Raw genomic sequence first — 19321 nt, forward strand, 5'->3', positions numbered from 1 at the left:
GAAGTTACAAGATGTTTAAGATGGACTGTGGGATTCCCCAGTGTGCCAGCGTCTCCCACTGTCTACTCCTCTCAACGTTATCAAATGCAGCGTTGAACCCGATGAAGCATAGATGTAGTGGAAGGTTGGATGTTTTTGCTGCGTCAATCAGTAAGGAGATTGCAAGAATGTTTGCTGTTGTGCCAGCCATTTTGCAAAAGCCTGTCTGATTTAGTGGTGTTATCTCATTTTCCTCTGCCCAGGTTGTGAGATCCTATAAGAAAGTGCCCACAAAGTATTTTGCTTCATTGGCGATCAGTGCTATCAGTGCTACCAGCCGATTGTTGCTCAGCTCGGCCTTGTTGCCTTTTTTGTGGATCGAGACGATTGTCTAGCCCTTCCATGAATCTGGTAGTCTGCTTAGTAGCCTAACTTCCAGGAAATTAGGTTGCAGGATGGTAGCCCAGTCACCCAACTTGATAGTGCAGGCAGGATGCCATTCTGTCCTGGAGCCCCTTCTTTCCTCCCTTAAGCGATCTGTTTTTTTACTAGGAGAGGCAGTGAGCTGCTGGCTTCACAGGGTGGTATGACTCTTATGTTTAGCATGTTTGGCTCCGACGTCTCATTGTGTGCGCTGGAAGACAACAGGGTCATGATTTGAATGGGTCAGAAGGTGGAGTGGCACCGGGCCCAAAAGTTGTCAGAACATTCTCCAGACACCTAATACTTAATTTTGCTATATTCTGCTACTAAACAGGCAGTCACAATTGTAGTTACCTTGCAGTTGAAAGGGGATTGATTTGAATGGTGCAGCAGGTGCAGTGGCATCGGGGCCAAAAGTTGTCATAAGTCCTCTAAACACCTAATATTGCTATATTTAACCACTGAACAGGCAGTCATAAGTGCAGATATCTAGCAAGCACTAGGGTTATGATTTCAATAGTGCAGCAGGTGCAGAGGCACTATGACCAAAAGCTCCAGGCACCCCACTAAACACCTAATATTGATATATTTTATTCCTAAACAGGCAACCACAAGTGAAGTTACCTTGCAGTCAACTGGGTCATGATTCGAATGGTGTAGCAGGTGTACTGGAGCTCTAGGCACCCCACTAAACACTGATTTTTGCTATATTTTACAGCTAAACAGGCAGTCATAAGTGCAGTTAACTAGCAGGCAATAAGGTATTGATTTGAATGGTGCAGCAGGTGCAGTAGCACCAGGACCAAAAGCAATAGACGCTCCACTAAACACCTAATATTTCTATATTTTACAACTAAACAGGCAGTCACAACTACAGTTACCTTGTAGATGACTGGGTCATGATTTGAATGGTGCAGCAGGTGCAGTGGAATTGGGCTCAAAAGTTGTCAGAACTCCTCTAAACACCTAATCTTGTTATATGTTATATGTTACCACTATACAGGCAGGTTCAATTGCAGCTATCTTGCAGTTAAAATGGGCTTGATTTGAAGGGTGCAGCAGGTTCAGTTGCACCAGGGCCAACAGCTCTGGGGTTCCCACTAAACACAGAAAATTGCTAAATTGTACTACTAAACTGGCAGTCACAAGTGCAGTTATCTAGTAGGCACTAGGGCCATAATTTCAATGGGGCTGCATGTGCAATGGCACCAGGGTCACACTTTGTCAGAACTCCTCTAAAAACCAAACATTGCTATATTTAACTACTAAATAAGTAGTCACAAGTGCAGTTACCTTGCTGGCACTAGGGTCATGATTTCAATGGTGCAGCAGGTGCGGGGACATTGTGGCCCAAAGCTCTATGAACCCATCTAAACACCAAATATTGCAATATTTTACTACTTAACAGGCAGTCACAAGTGCATTCACCTTACAGGCAATAGCGGCGTGAGTTGGATGGTGCAGCAGGTGCAGTTGCACCTGGCCCAAAAGTTATCAGAACTCCTCTAAACACATAATACTTCTATTAGATCAATTAGTTCTATTATTTCCCTCTTTCAAACACAAATGCACGGAGTCTGCAATACCTTTACAAGTTCACAACCTGCCTGATGTTAAAACGTCGGCCATTTTTTTTAGCCATGTTGGTCGCTAATCCGGGCCACTTATATATTTGTGACTGGCCCTATTTCTTGCCCAAGTCCGACCCCGAACTCAATCATTCTGCAGCATCGGCAGCTGGCTCCCGAGTAAACTAAGCACTGCTGCCAGCTATCTACTATTTATATGTGGCACCTTGACACGGTCCTAGCTTTTTTTAAGCACCAGTCTTCTGTATATGTGTATTTTATAGCACATAGTCACAATTGTATATGTATAACTGCAAAAACTAAAATACAGCTTGCTATTGGTTGAAATGCCAAAACTCGCTGAACTTATTACACACGGTGTGAGTCAATGACTGTTGTGCATGCTTCTGTGGTGACGGTTAAATGCTAACATATAGTTTTCTGATAAGTGCGCTGAAGCTGCACAGCCACCAGCAGGATCCCCAGCAGCTCGCTCTGATTGATGCTCTGCCCTGTCCGTGAACCCCCAGCTCAGGCAGCACGACTGTTCCGTGTGTAATGGCGGATCACTTGTCATATTCATCAAGTCGGATCTTTTTGACATCATATTAAATAAACATGGCATAAAATGATATTGATGTCAGTTTATGTATCTGCCAGCACGTGCAAGAGCAGTAAGAATGACATGGATGTAGAATTAGTAGGTTGTTTTGAACCTCAAGGGTCCCATTATAAAGCAATGCATGAAAACATGAGGGGTGTTAGTGTTTCATGACTCAGAGGTATTGATTTTTCCTCTGCCTGATGGTGTTGGATGGGGAACAAATAAAACATGCACCGGTGCATCACCTGGTGGGAGCTTCAGTGCATTCCAAAAGAGGTCAAGGCGCAAGAGGAGAGAGCATGGGTAGGGAAGAGGTGGTTGTCCATTTATTGGTGGAAGTTCATACTGTGGAACTCAGTTAAGCTGGAAGATAATTCCAAAAGGAGGAACCAGATCCAAATTGAGTGGTTTGGAATAGTGGAAGATTGGCAGGAGATTATATAGGTTCCCCCTTTACTTCATGGCTAGGGAGGCTGGCATCCTTCTGTCCAGAGATACAGAGGACCATTTCCCTGGATGGATGTGCGAAGGGGAAAAATATTTTGAATGAAGATATTTCCCTGGCCGGCAACATTGGAGGATTGTGAAATTGTGTCAAATTAAGAACATTTGTTAGAGTGGGAGCACTCCCATATATTTGCGGTGCTCTCTCAGAGACTGCCTTTCAGCTTGCCCTACATTTGAAGAATCGGGGGAACTGCAGACTTGTCAATGGCAGAACATCAGTTTGCTCAGCTGTAGGAAACCTTTGACCAGGCAACTCACCTGCCACAGGGCCACCAGGTCACAGTGAATGTTGCCTTGCCCGATTTACGTTGTGTTGATCGTCAATAGTGTTCTTAGCCAATCCACGGTGCATAGAATGGAGCTGTCTAGAAAAATAGCAGTCACCGCCAAGCACAGTGAGAAAATTTATACTAATCCTTCATCTGAGCATTAATGCATCTGGCATACCAGCCAGAACTATTGCTTCCCTTGATGGTATTTTGATGTGCTCAATAGCTGTCTTATGGCTAGCTGGGCAATGAACGGAGACCCCCAAATATTTGTACATAGAAATCACCTCTTATATTTGGACACCACTGTACCAGGCTTTATATGATATGTTGATTTTTATCTTGTTCTTACTACTATTAGTTGCCAAAGCGGCCAGCTCACTGGAGTCTAACAGTTGATCATCTATAACTGCAGTGTTTTTAGGCAGATAGCCAACATTGTAAGTTGACATATATATGATATATTGCTATTATAAAACGTTGTCTTGCTGTGAGATACTAAGTAACACTGAAGGTTCACCATTATTAAGTACTAAGTAACATACTAAGTAACACTAAAGTACTAAGCAACATAGTACTTGTAACATACTAAGTAACACTAAAGGTTCATTATGGTCATTCTTTCTCTGACATATTTTTCGTTCTTCACAGAAAACAGACTTTTTTGTACCAAGCATGTTAAAAAATTAATGATTTTTTTCTCAATTTTGTGTTAACTTCTTTCGCATCCCTTTTTTGAAACCATATAATTTGCCCATAATCTTTCTTCGGGGGAGGAGTTCCAAATATGTTGCCAGGTTTTGTAGCCTTTTTAAAAGACACCTTGATGTGTGCATGACTTTACACATCGCTCTCAGTATGGACACTGCCACACTCATTCTTTACTCGACGTGCTTAGCAAATACACTGTTAGGTTTGGCAAGCCCCCCCCCCCCCACCCTCCATTTCTTCAATTAAAACAATGTTGCAGTGTCGTCTACCACTGACTAAAACAGTTTTTTTCAAGGCAGTCCGACTTAACTAAATGAGCTTCTATTATAAATACTGAAATACAAATTGAATATGATATTTTTAATTTTCATCTATCCACAAATAGGGCCAATTATTGACCCCCTTGTTGTTTTTACGTTTCACCCTAATTAAGCCTCAGATCCTGGCAGTACCCCTCCAGTTTTTAGATGTATTCTTTTTTCTTTTTGTTCACACCAGCCCACATGGCTCTTATTGAGTAGTAGCAAAGTGGTGCTCACTTTGTGGAAGGGCAGCATTATTTTTCCAAATTATAAACAAACGTTTGCATAGACAGTCCGACTCACTTTGCTAATGCTTTATTGGCTTTATCCATGTTTGTGTACAGCAATCACAGGCAAACGCCAACACCACTGGGCAGCCATCTTGGAATTCTATTTTGTTGTATCGTGTAAAATAGTTATACCATTCCAAAATAACCACCACATCTAGCCGCAATATGGCGGCTAATTAAAAAAGTATGGCTGTAATAAACAATAGAAGAAGTAGAATTGAAAGATGGCAACCTTAAAGCGTCTTGTTGCATTTAGACATAATGTGAGTGCCGCCTTGGAATTCTGTGTTTTTACTATTTATTACAATATCCCAAGATAGCTACCACATTGCATCACATGGGGTCTATATGCAAGATGACTCACTGTGGTCGCCATCTTGAATTTTTTTTTAATGGTTTTTCATAGTTTTAGCATCCATGTTACCTACTCTATTGTTAATAAATGCAACATGGTGGCCACTTTGGAACGGTCTAATTATATTAAATAATACAAAGAAATAGCTTTCCACAATGCCCATTTGAAGTATTGGATTCATACAGCTGCGGGCAGTAGAGGGCAGCCATGTGTGTTGTGTTTGGAGCTTGGATATAGAATTAAGAGGTAATGATGAGAGGGCAGTAGAGAGCAGCTTAAAGAGAAGGGGAGCGAGAGCAAATTACAGGGAGCAAGAAGAGGTAAGCAAGCTGCATGAGTGAAAGCAGGGGCAAAAAGTAAGGGATATTAAAGAGGGGCAGCAGAAAACAAGTGGGGCCATGAACTCATATCAAGTGCTTAAATTGAATTGCCATAGAATGAAGCGTAAGGAAAAAGAGTTGCATGTCATAAGACGGAGAAGGGCAAAATTCAGCAACCCCACTTCATACGATGGTGTTTATCGAATCATGTTCCCTTCTGAAAATACCTTGGAATAGTGAATTCATAAGTTATGCGTGGCTGATAAGCTTGACAAAAAAACATTCATGCTTAGAATTCCAAACGAGGGTAGAGCCTTGAGCTAGAGCAAACCAAATGAAAACTTTAATTAAGAAAGAGGTAAAGATAGTTTTACTTCGGAAACAGTGTATTATGCCCAGCTGTTAAATTAGAGATTTATAAGCAAGGTAGTACCACCTAACAAAGATCATACTTATTTCATAATGTACGTTGAACATAAATAGTGAAATATTTTTTTTTGCCTAAAAAGTGGTGGCATCCCTTTAAAGAGTAATTCTAGTAAATGGGAAATGCTTAGACCAAAGACAGGGGCTTTTCACAAATGCATTTTGGAAAAGTAAAGTCGTACTCCTTGAAAATTGTTTTACATACTCTTACATGCCTTTTTAATTAACCTCAAAACATCTTAGGCCAGATGTAGGTAAGTAACATTTACCGAATCTTAATTACCGAAAATTACCGAATTTTACCGATTCGGTAATTAAGATTTGGTAAATGTGAGGGGTTGGTATGTAGGGAATCCAGATGTTCCCTTTTACCGAATCGGTAAAATTCGGTATTTACCGATTCGGTAAATACCGAATCGGTAAAGCCTATTGATTCCTATGGGCTTCAAAGCCCATAGAAATCAATAGGCTTTACCGATTCGGTATTTACCGAATCGGTAAATACCGATTTTCACAAGGGTGCAGGGGGTGTCACTTTGACACCCCCTGGCACCCCCTAAACAGGCACATTTGCCATGTGGCAGGCATACCTGCCCTAAGGGCAGGTCTGCCTGTCACATGACATAGGTGTGCATGCACACATGTGCATGCACACCGGAATCGGTATTTTACCATGGATTTGTATTCCATGGTAAAATACCGATTCTGTAAGCCATGTGCACAAGGTACATTGCCTACCTACATTGCATTTTCGGTAATTTTACCGAATCGGTAAATATTACCGAATCGGTAATTATTTTACCGATTCGGTACATATTACCGAATCGGTAAATTTACCGATTCGGTAATGATACCGATTCGGTAAAATTACCGAAAATGTGCCCCTACATCTCAATAGCCCTTTACCGATCGGAAACGGCCGAAAATCGGTATTTTCGGCCGATTCCGATCGGTAAAGGGCTACCTACATCTGGCCCCTTGTGTGTGTTCACAGAGGTATTTTGGAGTACATAAGCATGTACACCTGTAGTATTTTTTTACATACTCTTACATGCCTTTATGAATTGGCCCAAAACATCTAAAACGGAGTATGGTGGGAATATTCAGGGAATATTTATCTACAATTAGTTAAAAAGAAAAGGACTAATTTCACTTTCACCAATGCGAAGTTGGACAATTTGGTTCCGATTCACCAAGGCATGTAGGTGTATGTGAAAGAGTACTCCTGTAGTACTAACTCCTGTACTCAAAATCATCTTGATGTGCTTTAGCTTTATGAAACTTGGGAATTCAGGATGGGTTTTGTTCACCAGTGTTGTATGATTTGAAAAAATAAAATAAACTCAGCTAAGCAGTTAATGGGCCAATGCTTGTTATTAAAGTTGTCATTTTGTTTTAGCTTTGTAACATGATCTCTGTGAATTAATTGGGTAATTGTTATATTACTGTTTGATTCGTTGTTGAACTGTAACATACAAAAGTTGATGGGAGGAATTCTTGCAATTTGTCTAACCACAGGCAATCGCTCGGGTAGCATCCCAACTCCTCATTCTTTTACTCACCATGCCACCTCAGTTTGGACCCAGTCATAAGCAAATCAGTCTTGACCCTGCTCCTGTTGGGAACAGTCCAGCCTGAACAGCCAAGCTAGGTCCACCTTGAACCAGAACACAAGCAACACTGGACCAGTTTTGCCCTAGTTATGGGCTCATCAGCTGGGTACAGCTTGGTTCGAGTTACACAGTGAGCATGGGACCCACGTCTGGGCATGCCCATGCCACTTAGGACAGTACATGAAACCCAGCTGATGAGCCCATAACTAGAGCAAAACCAGTCTTTGGCTGCTTGTGTTCCAATTAAGAGAGGACCTGGCTTGGCAGTTCCGGCATAGATTTCACTGGGTTGTGCCATTGAGGTCTCTCTTCAGTTTAGATCCAATATTTTTTAGATATTTTGCTTGCAGATGTATCCATAGCAATACAAGGGAAATGTAATTATAGCAGAAAATATAATATGTTGTAACACCTTTACGTATAGTTGCAGTAGAACTGGTCTGTTGAAGTAAGTTAATATCACAAACAAATTGGCTGGTGAGAGAATTGCTGGGATGTAGTGCCAATAATTGTCTGCAGAGCTGCCCTTTCTTACTCTCAGTCATTCAATAATAGACACTTTCTGTAGTGAGCCTAGTATTGCCATCTTTTGTATCCGTGTAAAGTTTGCTCATATTAATTTAGCTGCCTAGTACTATTTACCCCGCACCAAATCCTATTTTCTGTCTTTCCCTACTCTGAGTGTCTCGTTATGTTCCCGCATGACTATGAAGCCATTCAGCATAATCAACCTCTCCCATCCACCAAATACACAACAGATCAAAAGACGGCAGAAAATTCATTCAATTCAGTTCACAAAGTCCCTCTTAGTGGGCATTCATTCTTTCATTAATTCAATCATTCATTATATATGCTTTCATGCAGGTAGTTATATATGCTTTCATGCAGGTATGTATATATTCATGCATGTTTTATACAAAGATGAATCACCATATTCATACTTTAAGATTCCTCTTTCCAGAAACTGATGAATGTACACTCCCTTCAAAGAGATAGGCATAATCAGCAAGAAGTGAAATATACATCCAACAATTATCTGTGTATAGTTTGTTCATATTATTCTATCCTTGTATTACTATTTAGGCAGCATCAAATCCTAATGTCTCTCTTTCCTCTCAACTCAGAAGTCAGTCAGCATGATCAATATGGACCATTTACCAAATACGCATCAGATCTGAAAATTAACTTTAGTTCACAAAGCCACTGCAGTCACTCATTCATCCATTCATCCACTTATGTTTTCATGCAAGTATGACATTTTTCGTGCAAGTATTGGACAAACATGAATCACCATATTTATCACTTTAATACTGCTTTTTCAAAAAATTGATAATGTGGACCTATTGCAAAGAAATGTCCATAATTATCAAGAGGTGCAGTATACATCCAACATTTCTCTAAGGGCCAAATGTACAACGTGATTTTGCATGCGCACACAGGTTTGCAAACCTGTTTGCTTATGCAAAATCACTGTTGGCCATGTACAATTTCTAAATAGCGAGTCAATTTATTTGCGACTCGCTATTTAGGAATTGCGAGTCGCAATTAGGAAGGGGTGTGCCCTTCCTAATTACGTCGGCAATGCTATGCATGAATGTTTTGTGACCGGGTGGTAATGCAGTCACAATTTGGAAGGGTCCCCAGGGGACCCCTTCTACTTTGTGACTATCCCTGAAAATAGTTTTTTAAGGGCAGGCAGTGGTCCCACGGACCACTGCCTGCCCTTATAAAATGAAACAAAACGCTTAATTTTTAATTTTTAATTTTTTTTAATCCCATTTTCCTTTAAGGAAAATGGGCTGCATTAAAAAACTGCTTTATTAAAAAGTAGTCCCAGACAGGGTGGTCTTCTAAACCCAGAAGGTCACCATCCCTGGGAGGGCTGGCCTTCCCAGTGGGCTTGCAAATTGTGAGAGGCTCATTAATATTAATGAACCTTGCAATTTGCAACCCGATTGGCACTCGCAAAACAGTGTAATAACACTGTTGTACATTTCATTTAGCGTCTCGCAATTTGCAACTCGCAATGAATCGCAAATTGCGAGGCGCTAAATGAAAGAGTCGTACATCTGGCCCCAAGTCATGAAATTTGAATGTGCCTACTGTAAAGTATACCAATACATTCCTGGAAGCATTATATTTGTACTGTTATTGGTGTTCCCCCCAAAAAAAATTCTCCATACTAAAGTGTACTTGCTTCCTGTATTCTTTATTTAAACTGTTTTTTGATTGCCGTCAATGTTTTATTCTCTTTGGATATAAGTTTGCAGTTCTTTGAGTCATGTAGATAGTAAATTAATGTATATATCCTTATATCCCAATTATGTATGCTTTACAAAACTCTGATGGACTGTAAGACAATCCCAGAGTTCATCATTAGATATTACAAAGAATGTTTTGATCCTACTGAAGGGTAACATTCTGTTTCTAGCTAGACGTGGTAATAATTTAATGAGGCCTGCCTATTTTAGGGTCCAAATTCAAAACGACAGACTTTGCAATTCACTTTGCAATTCACAGTAGTGTTCATCCTCACAGTAGATTGTAACTTCAATTTATGGCAATCTTTCTAACCACAGATCTGCATAAAATGTTGTTGGTCTTTCTTTTGTCCTATTGTTATAAATTCATGCATAAGCTTGCTATTGTGACTGAAGCCTCCTTATTAGTATCCAATTTGGAGTGCATGTGAATATCCATTGATCTATTTAGCTCTAAGATAAAGTCTATATGTAACTCAGAATCTAGGATTAGAGGAGTTGGCAGATTTTGACTGTAGACTGACAGAAAGGCATGGAAGAGGGTTCAATTGGAAATATTTGCAAATGGTCATTTGTTGACTATCTGTTTTTTAATCTTTGGAAATCTAGGAAGAATTAAAGTGCTGACTGCGGCTATGGGGTGTCTTTTGTCCATTTATTGTGTATAATTGCGATAGAGCAAAGTCACATTGAAAATTCTGGAGATATCAATGAGTTCCTACATTCCAATTAGCATTTTACAAGCCTCCTTCCAATGTAGTAACCAGTTTCCAAATATACTACAGTACCTGTTCCTAAAATCTGATAATATTTTAGGCATTTCATACCAAGTTACCTATGTCGTTTAATAGGGATAGTAGGACTAGATTTGATTGCTTTGATTGTGGTAAGAGCATTATCATTATTTGCACAAAAATATTTTAAATTCCTCATCATTTATTGTGACACCATTTTCTGTATTTATAAATATTGAGGTGTTCCTCCCTTATTGCCAACACACAGTGCATCTGGTGCACCAATGCATAGGTCCTCAATAAGTATTTTTTCAATAAAAGACTTGGACCCTGATTACGATGGCAGATCGACCTCTGTCTGTCCGCCATCATCCTGGGGATGGGGACCGCCCACCTTTAAGGCTGCGGTCCCACATATGCAATTACAATGCAGCCGACACCATTGCAGCAGCAAAAGGCACTTTTTCCATAGCAGCGGGTGCTGCTGGCTGCAGTACCCGCTGCAATTGGAAAAAGTAGGTTTTGCTTTGACTTACACTACATGGCAGACACCAAGCCATGCCTGCCACATGGTGCAAGGAAATGTAGGGGGGCAGTGCCAAAATAAACTGCCCCTGCACAAGAGGGACCCGCAACAGGGCCCCAAAGGCCATCCTCACCAGCCTTCCCACAGCGAGTGAACCGCCATGGAAAGCCTAGTGCGGATCCAGCATTGTAATCTGACCGGCGATGCCAGCTAGGCGTCGCCGGCATGCATTACATGCTGAAGGCCTTCTCAGCACCGACGGGCTCAAGGACCCCACCGGATATGTGGAGGTTGGTGTTTACGACCGCCACAGTACTGCCCGCTACCATAATATGGCAGGCGGAAAATGGCCTCACCATGGCGGTGAACTCACCACCGACAGCCTGTCGGTGTCGGGTTCATCGCCATCCTAATGACCCACATAATGTTGAGTGTTAGGTGAATCCTGATAGAAAATACATATCTTCAAACTCTATATTCTCCAGCAGAAAATGATAATATAGAACCCTATCAAATGACAGTTGACTAGGTCTTTTCTGACATTCCTCTCTCTCTCTTACATTTTGTGCCCCAAATGCAAATTCCAGTCACACCATGACACCATGAGAATTGAACCAATCTTTATCTAATGTTCCAAAGCATGCCAGTGATTACATTTACCAAAAGTAACAAGGCGCCTGGCCCAGACGGAGTGCCTGCGGATTTATACAAGAGTAATCCAAAGGAATGGGCAAACATCCTGTCAAATGTTTTTAATTCAACTGTAAAAGCAGGTTTTCCTGAAACATGGGCCAAATCTATTATAATACCGGTGTTTAAGAAGGGTCAAAGGAGGGACCCGCGCTGCTATCGGCCCATTTCGCTGATTGACTCATCGGACAAGGGTGCATTCTGGCCCCCCTCCTTTTTACTTTATATGTTAATTCCTTAGATAAATATCTGTTGACATCTACACTGGACATACCGCGTATAGGAGAAACTTCCATCTCAGTTCTCCTATATGTGGATGACGCAGTCCTAATAGCCCGCACCCCTCTTGGTCTACAAATACTTTTAACTGCGTTTGGGGTTTTTATGGATTTCTTGGATCTGGTTATAAACAGTGCAAAATCTAACACCATGGTATTGGGTCCTGGACGAAAGAAGGCTAGAACATTTTTCTGCAAGGATGTACAAGTAAAAAGGGTAAAATCCTTCACATATCTGGGCATATTGTTCGATGAACAATGCTCTTGGTCCCCCCAACTTCTGGCAAAAAAAACATCAATGACCAGGGCAACTTCGGCCGTCAAAAGTTTTGCCCAAAGACTAGGAGGCAGGCCATGCGAAGCTGTACTTTCCATTTATAAAGCCAAATGCCTTTCAGCAGCAATGTATGGATCAACAATCTGGGGGTATAAGCAAGCGGAGGAATTACAAAAAGTAGAGAACAAATTCTTCCGTTCTATCCTCTCAGTCCCTCAATCCTCCTGTTGTAAAGATGATGCGAACAGATGACAGGATACTTCCTGTTGGTTACAAATAGATTTAATGCAGGACACAGCCGAAGACAATCATATTACATGAAGAATCAATGTACAACACCTCCCCTACCTTTTCAGTACATCAGGAGTTAGGGATGGGGTTTGTGACAGATTCTATCAGTGTGGCCCCCCTTATCTGTTGGTTGAAAGTTTGGATTAATTCTGACTTACACCTAAATCATTTGATAATGAAAGATTGTCTCAAATTAGATAAAGCTGAGGATATCCAGTGGTTCTCCTACGTGAGCCATGAACTGAGACAACTGGGCCGACCTGAACTTTTTGAAAACCCGGCATCTATTGTCAAAGGGGACATTGGTTGGGTGAGGGAAAATTTTATGGCTCGTAAAGCCATGGAGAGGGAGAAAAATGAGCTTAAAAAAACCCTTGTCAGAGCCCATTATTTACGGACCAAGACACCAGCGATAGAGCCGTATCTACAGATAGTTACAAGGCCTTTCCACCGAATTTTATTGACAAAATTTAGGTTTAATTTAATTCATTTTGCTTTGGGAATGTTTGATGGGTGGAGTAAGCCTGAGGATACGGCACTTTGCAAATGTGATGATATGTCTATACAAGATACAATGCACTTCATCTTCTTTTGCGAATTTTATAACGAGAGCAGGTCAAAATTCCTAAAACCCCTGTTAAGAAGTCTGGGGATTGCCCAGGTGAGTCCTGCTTTATTATACCTACAGATGCTTGATACTCCCTGGGTAATTTTTAATGTGGCTAGTTTTCTGGTTGTTGCTATACGTGCAAAGAACTTAAGATGTATAAATAATGGTGTTTGTATGGATATTCTGTGCTCATGATCACTTCTACTGATTCTTCTATCTACCTCACGTTTTAAAAATTATGCCTTTTGATAACATTGTAAATAGGTTGTTAATGTTGATTTAAAAAAAAAAGTTTTTATGACGTTTTTAAACAGCACAATGAATGGAATTTTTGTATGTTTATGTGTACTTTGTATGATTTTAATTAATCGAATAAAGTGGTATTGACTTGACTTGATTACATTTCTTTGGCAAACGCACATTTTCACCTGCTTGAAAAAGATCACGTTTATAATTAAGGTTCAAGAGGCATGATTTTTTCATGAGATGTGCTTTGGAAACCTTGGAATTGTCTTTGCCAGTCTATCCTGTACAAATACAGGGCGTTTGGAATGGTACACATGATTGTTCAATAAGAGCAAGATATGTGAGGGTCTAACAGAATCTTTTTGTGATCAATTTATGAAATAATTGTGGCTGAAGCAATTGAGAGATCACAGCTCTGTACTTTCCCATGCAAACACAAAATTCAAAACAAGAACTAACACCCTCTTATAGCCCTCCTCATAAACTAAACTAACTCTGCTGGCATCACAGAATGGTCTGTATCTCCAAGGATTAGTCTCTCTCAGTGAAGGACCTCCATATTGAACAAGATGATTTATCATAATAAAAATTACTGATACGTATTCTGGTATTAATAACTGTAGAGAGGTGAGGTGTAAACATTAAAAACATTGAAAGCATCCCTGTAAGTAAAAAAATATGTCCTCTATGCATGGGCGGAATTAGGCGCAAGGTCTTATTCTTTCGTCTCCTAGATCTATGCATCTGAGTCTCTGTTTATGTATTTGCCATACAGAAAACAGGGAACATTGTGGGCTAGAAGAATATTGGTTCCTTCTACAAACTGAATAGTCTGAGAGATCCTGAAGGAAAAATATACAATTGTCTTATAGTCACATACATAGTTGACTTTTCCAGAGAAACTACCCTCTTTAGTACTGTGCTGTCCCTGCCGTTCTGAAATGTTAAATTCAATTCTTTTCATCACAGATTTGGATACTGCTGCAGTTAAATGAACTGTATTTCTTCTTTCTTGGGAAGGTTCCCTTCTAGCACAAGTGTGCATGCCAGGCATTTGCTTTGATATAGATAGCTCTGTTCATTCTTTCAGATGGGCATTTGCTTCTCCTCCAATACAACTCCAGGATACTCCCAGAAGAACTCCAGGTGTGGATGCTAACGATCAGGATGGGCAGTCCCTTCTAAATAATAAAACTACTCTTACCTCTTACTTTAAAAATTCACAAGTCTCGACACACGAAAAATTTCCTTACAGTTTACACAGTAGGCTTAACATACTTTCGGGTTATCTCAAAAGCTTTTTTAGATATTTTGCCCACTGTTGGTCCGTGTTGATGTAGTTGGAGATAGATGCTAACAGTCAGAGATATGAAGTGACTTCATTAGAGGATATCACAGTACCTTTTAGTGTGATCAGCATTTTGTGTCCTTCTTGGGTTTGCTGCTTAGTCTCAAAAACATGATCACCTTAAAACCAGTGATAGCAGATGCCCGTGTAAAGTACTTTAGCGTACTTCATTAGTGCAGGCTACTTGGGGACTGCATCTGCCATCCAGGAATGCTACTGTGCTCTGTCACATGAGTGAGTCACAAAACCCCTAGTTCATCCTTTCCTCTCATCATATATGTCTCATTCTGCATATCACAGATAATTTTGAAGTGTTACAGCTCATAATCCCACAGATGTGACCCAGTTCAGATCAGAGTGTGGCCAGCTGCTGCATAAAAGAGTGCCTAGTCCTTTCTGTATTTTTTCAAGCTTCCATAAGCAAGGTAGGACCATCTAGATGTATCTCAGTGCATGCAGAGAGTTTTGCTTTGCAACACGTTAGTTTCCCTGTAGAACTGACGCTCCTTCCACTGTTCCTGGTACACTTATGTGCTGTAATATGTTTGACTGATGCATGTTGGTGTTTATTCTTACATGTGAGTGAGTACCTCTATGCCTCTTGGTTTTCCGTGTAAAGTGCATGGATGTCTATTTATCTGTAGATCTGTTTACATGGATTCCTGTATGGTTGTTGGCTGAGTCTATGGATGCATGCTCCTCCATTTGTATGTGTGAAAAGGTGTCTCTAGGTATTTTAGCCTGGTTCAAGGAGAACCCATATGTAGGGTGTTGTTATTTACACTATAAACACTCTAAGATTCTTTTTTTTAATGGAATGCTTATGAATCGCACAATTCCATATTATCTGTATATATATGAATACATGAGTCGCCATGATCATTCACAAATATCACAATCTTTGGTTGCTTTTTTATTGAAGGATTTTACCTGGAAATGTAGGTAAAAATCAGTTTGTAACCATCGACGGAAGAACAACAACAATTTGGTTTGAAATTAGGAGGGTTTTTATATTTAAATTAATTTCCACATTAAACATAGCATTTTCAGACATAGTGATATTTAACATAAATCTTTTGTATCTCAAAGTGGTCAGCCATCATATATGTATTTTATCTTGTCATAGCTGTCAGTTAGTTGTTGCAAAATAGCATACCTGTCAACTTACAAAATAGTTCCACTGTGTGGTGAGGAGCTGGGACCTTGGAGGGCGTAGGGCCTGGTGGCGAGAGCTAGCTAAGAGGCGCCCTGCCACTCACCAAGTCCTCCCACCCCCTCCCAAAAAACAAAAAAAAAGGATTGAATCTAACAATAACTGGTGCTGGGAATTTTTCCTCTGCATGATAAAAAATGTTTGCAGAATGTAGTATACATGTTCCTTCAGATTCTCTATTTTCTCATGGTGTTTTGTTATTTTTCTCAGCACTTAGTGACAGCTATCAATGCTGGAGTTATGCCGCTTGGAAACACGTCTAACCACAGTCACTGGGATTTGGGAAGTTCTTTCTTCTTTGCTGGAACTGTAATTACCACCATTGGTAAGTACTGCAAGTACTGCATTTTTCCTTTATAATTACTGCAATTTTATGGTATGTAAATTCGTAAGCATGTTGCCACCTTTATAATCCATGTTATTGGTAATAACAACACCAGACATTTGGTCTGGTGTTGGGTTACATACTGAGACACTATTTGTGTAGGAATGCCCAATTGTTTGGTCTCTCTACATATAGTTTCATCATTCTGTTTTACAGAAGTATTGTTACAAATACTTAAACATATCCGTAGAGTGGGCTATTTGCCTCTCTCTTGCTCAAGATTCAATCACATTCCTGACTATTTGATTTCCCCTCGTCCTAATGTGATGGCTTTTCTCTCTTTTCTTGTGTTTGTCCCTTCTGTGGAGTACTTAGGTTTCATCTTCTTTTGATTGGATGAACTGTATCCCTTCACTGTTTGAAACCATTGAACAATGTTTCCCTTTTGCATGCTTCTATATAGCATTTGCTCAGCTGCTTTATCTTTCCTCTTGTGGGTTTGCATCTTTTTGCTGTCTCCCACCTCTCCTCCTTTTCCCTCTGTGTCATCTCCTCTCCTCTTCTTTCCTCCCTAATATCCCTCTTTCCCTCATTTGTTTCCCATTGCTTCAGCTCCTCCAACTTTCTCCCACATTTCATAATGCCCACTTTTACTCAAGCATAATATAAATATTGAGCTGCAACTGGTACAGACTGGCCGTAGGAAAGGAAGAAGATAGGAAAGTAAGAAGAGAGGAGAACCATCAGTGGTATAAATGCAGCAAATGAGCACTAAGCACAATACTATCCAAGATTGCTAAGGCATACAGTAACCTCAGTAGCAGTGATTAGTGAGTGACGCGTGGCCATAAATTGTGCTCTGTGGGCAACTTGAGGGGCATATCAAAGAAGAGGCAATCATAGAAGGATAGGTGACAAGAGCCAAGGCTCCTACTTCTGCAGCCTGAGTGTCTGCACTTGTAAGAGTGCAGACAAGTATCAATGGAAGCAGGGTGCAGAGGTGTGGACAGGTGTAAGGACGCCCTGATTCTGCTTGAAGTTAGTGCAGTTACAAGGCACAAATACATGTGTTTATGGGGCCAGGCCCTAAGACTCCAAAGGACTGAGCCTGGAGATCTCATGACGAAAGGGGAAGTAACTTAAGAGTGAAAAGTTTTACATGTGCAGGAGAGAGGAGAATAATGAAAAGCTGCATAAGTTCTACCGTGTCCAGTTTTCTGTCCTTGCGACCCAGCACAATGACATCACAACTGGCAATGGAGGAAGCGGGGTAGTGAACCACCCTGACAACATCTGTGTCCAGGGACTCCCAAACACTGTTAAGCAGCCCTCCCCATCCCAACTGGTCATAGCCTCAACCCGTGCAACTGAGTTGTCTGAACCCAGAGCCCAAGTGCACAAGATCGCACAGCTCAGAAAGGAGTGGTATGCCCCAGAAGCTCGTCCAAATGCCTCACAACCTGTGTGGGCACATAAACAAAGGAGTTGTGCACTCCAGCAGCCCATGCTCGAGATTCACAAGGCACTCAAATGGCTCCCAGCCAACTTGAGTGCTGCTAAAGAAAACCAAAAATCAAAACAACCAATTAACACCTAAAGATGTCAATGCAGGGGCCCAGAATGAAAAAAAAACTCCTCATACTTCTAGGCGGCAGCCATTTACACACGTGGCAGCTGCTAGAGGTGGCCATTATGAATTGGGACAGGCCTCTCTACCTGCACACGGGGCAGCCATTGGAAAGTGGGAAGAACCCCATCATATGCACAGCACACAAGGAAGGCAGACAAAGACAGAACAACTAGGGAAGAAAACACAAAATCCCAAGGAAGACCAAGTAGGACACAGCAGCTTTCCTGAAACTCCCACCTTCATTCAACACAGCAGAGAACCAAAACATTGGCACCAAGTTGGCTGACTTGATAAAACAATTGACGATTTCAATACTGGAAGAAATGGAGGATGCAAAGGTAATCACATATCTACAAATCCTGGCACACAATGGGGTCAAACAGGCTTTCAAGTAGCTCTCCATGGAAGAAGCAGTCACATACCAGAAGGTGAAGGATGCACTTACCATAACGTTCGATCCGACAAGCAATGTGGACCAAGAGATGTTCAACAAAGCTAAACAAAGAGAAACGATTAATGAATTTGCAAAGAAACTATAAACACCCCTCAAGCACTACAGATTTAGTTATTTCAGCAATGATGAAACAATGAGACTGAGCAAAATTGATGGATTACAATCCAAACTGTTCTAAAGATGAATGCTTAGGAAAATACACACATTGGAGAAAATGCTGGACATGGCAAGACCAGAAGAGTGGACTGAAAGAAAGGTTACCACCATGGAGGCAATGATGAGCCCAAGGAAATAAGTAGCTAAAATCAAAGACAGACAAGTTTGGCATCACAAGGTCCAGCTCGAACATGCTACTGCTGCTGCTGGCCTATCAACATAAAGGAAAGTGCTCAGCTATGGGGCAGAAATGCAAGAGATGCAGAACGGAAAAAAATTTCAAGTCCATGTTTTAATTGCAAGACAGGTGGGAAAAATGGATCGAAACACAGCAAAAGCGAAGACAGAAGACACACACGGGCAGTTGCAGACCAAAAGATAAAGACATGAGGCCTGATTCACGAAAGTAATCTGAGACAACATTCTAACTTTACGACTTTCGGTATTCACCAAGGGCATTTAGGAGTAGTAAAGTTAGGATTTTGTCTCAGTTAAACCTAAGTTTTGGTCTTAAGTTAAACTTAAGACCAAAACTTAAACCTAAGACCAAAACTTTGTCTCAGTTAAACTTAAGTTTTGGTCTTAAGTTAAATTTAAGACTAAAACTTAAACTTAAGACCAAAACTTTGTCTCAGTTAAACCTAAGTTTTGGTCTTAAGTTAAACTTAAGACCAAAACGTAAGTTTAACAGAGACAAAATCCTAACTACTCCAGATGCGCTTTGTGAATACTGAAAGTCGTAAAGTTAGAATTTTGTCTCAGATTACTTTAGTGAATCGGGCCCACAGAGCGCCATCAAGTACGAACCATCGACACTAAGTCCAGATGATGGTTCTACTCATCATTGTCCAGCCAATTGACCACATCAGCATCCAGTGACAGTGATGATGTGGGATACCTCCTACTGATTTCCGA

At 40.8% G+C, this 19321-nt stretch overlaps 1 protein-coding gene across 2 annotated transcripts in view; it reads left to right on the plus strand.

Moving 5' to 3' along the window:
• KCNK2 (potassium two pore domain channel subfamily K member 2) overlaps positions 1-19321 on the plus strand; it is a 529235-nt gene that overhangs the window by 239686 nt on the left and 270228 nt on the right. For both annotated transcript variants that reach the window (XM_086927899.1, XM_086927900.1), the window contains exon 3: positions 16052-16166. In XM_086927899.1, coding sequence (XP_086784025.1) covers positions 16052-16166 — 115 coding nt within the window. The remainder of the gene's footprint in view (positions 1-16051; positions 16167-19321) is intronic.

Source organism: Lissotriton vulgaris, chromosome 6 (assembly GCF_964263255.1).
Source record: "Lissotriton vulgaris chromosome 6, aLisVul1.2, whole genome shotgun sequence".
NCBI lineage: Eukaryota > Metazoa > Chordata > Amphibia > Caudata > Salamandridae > Lissotriton > Lissotriton vulgaris.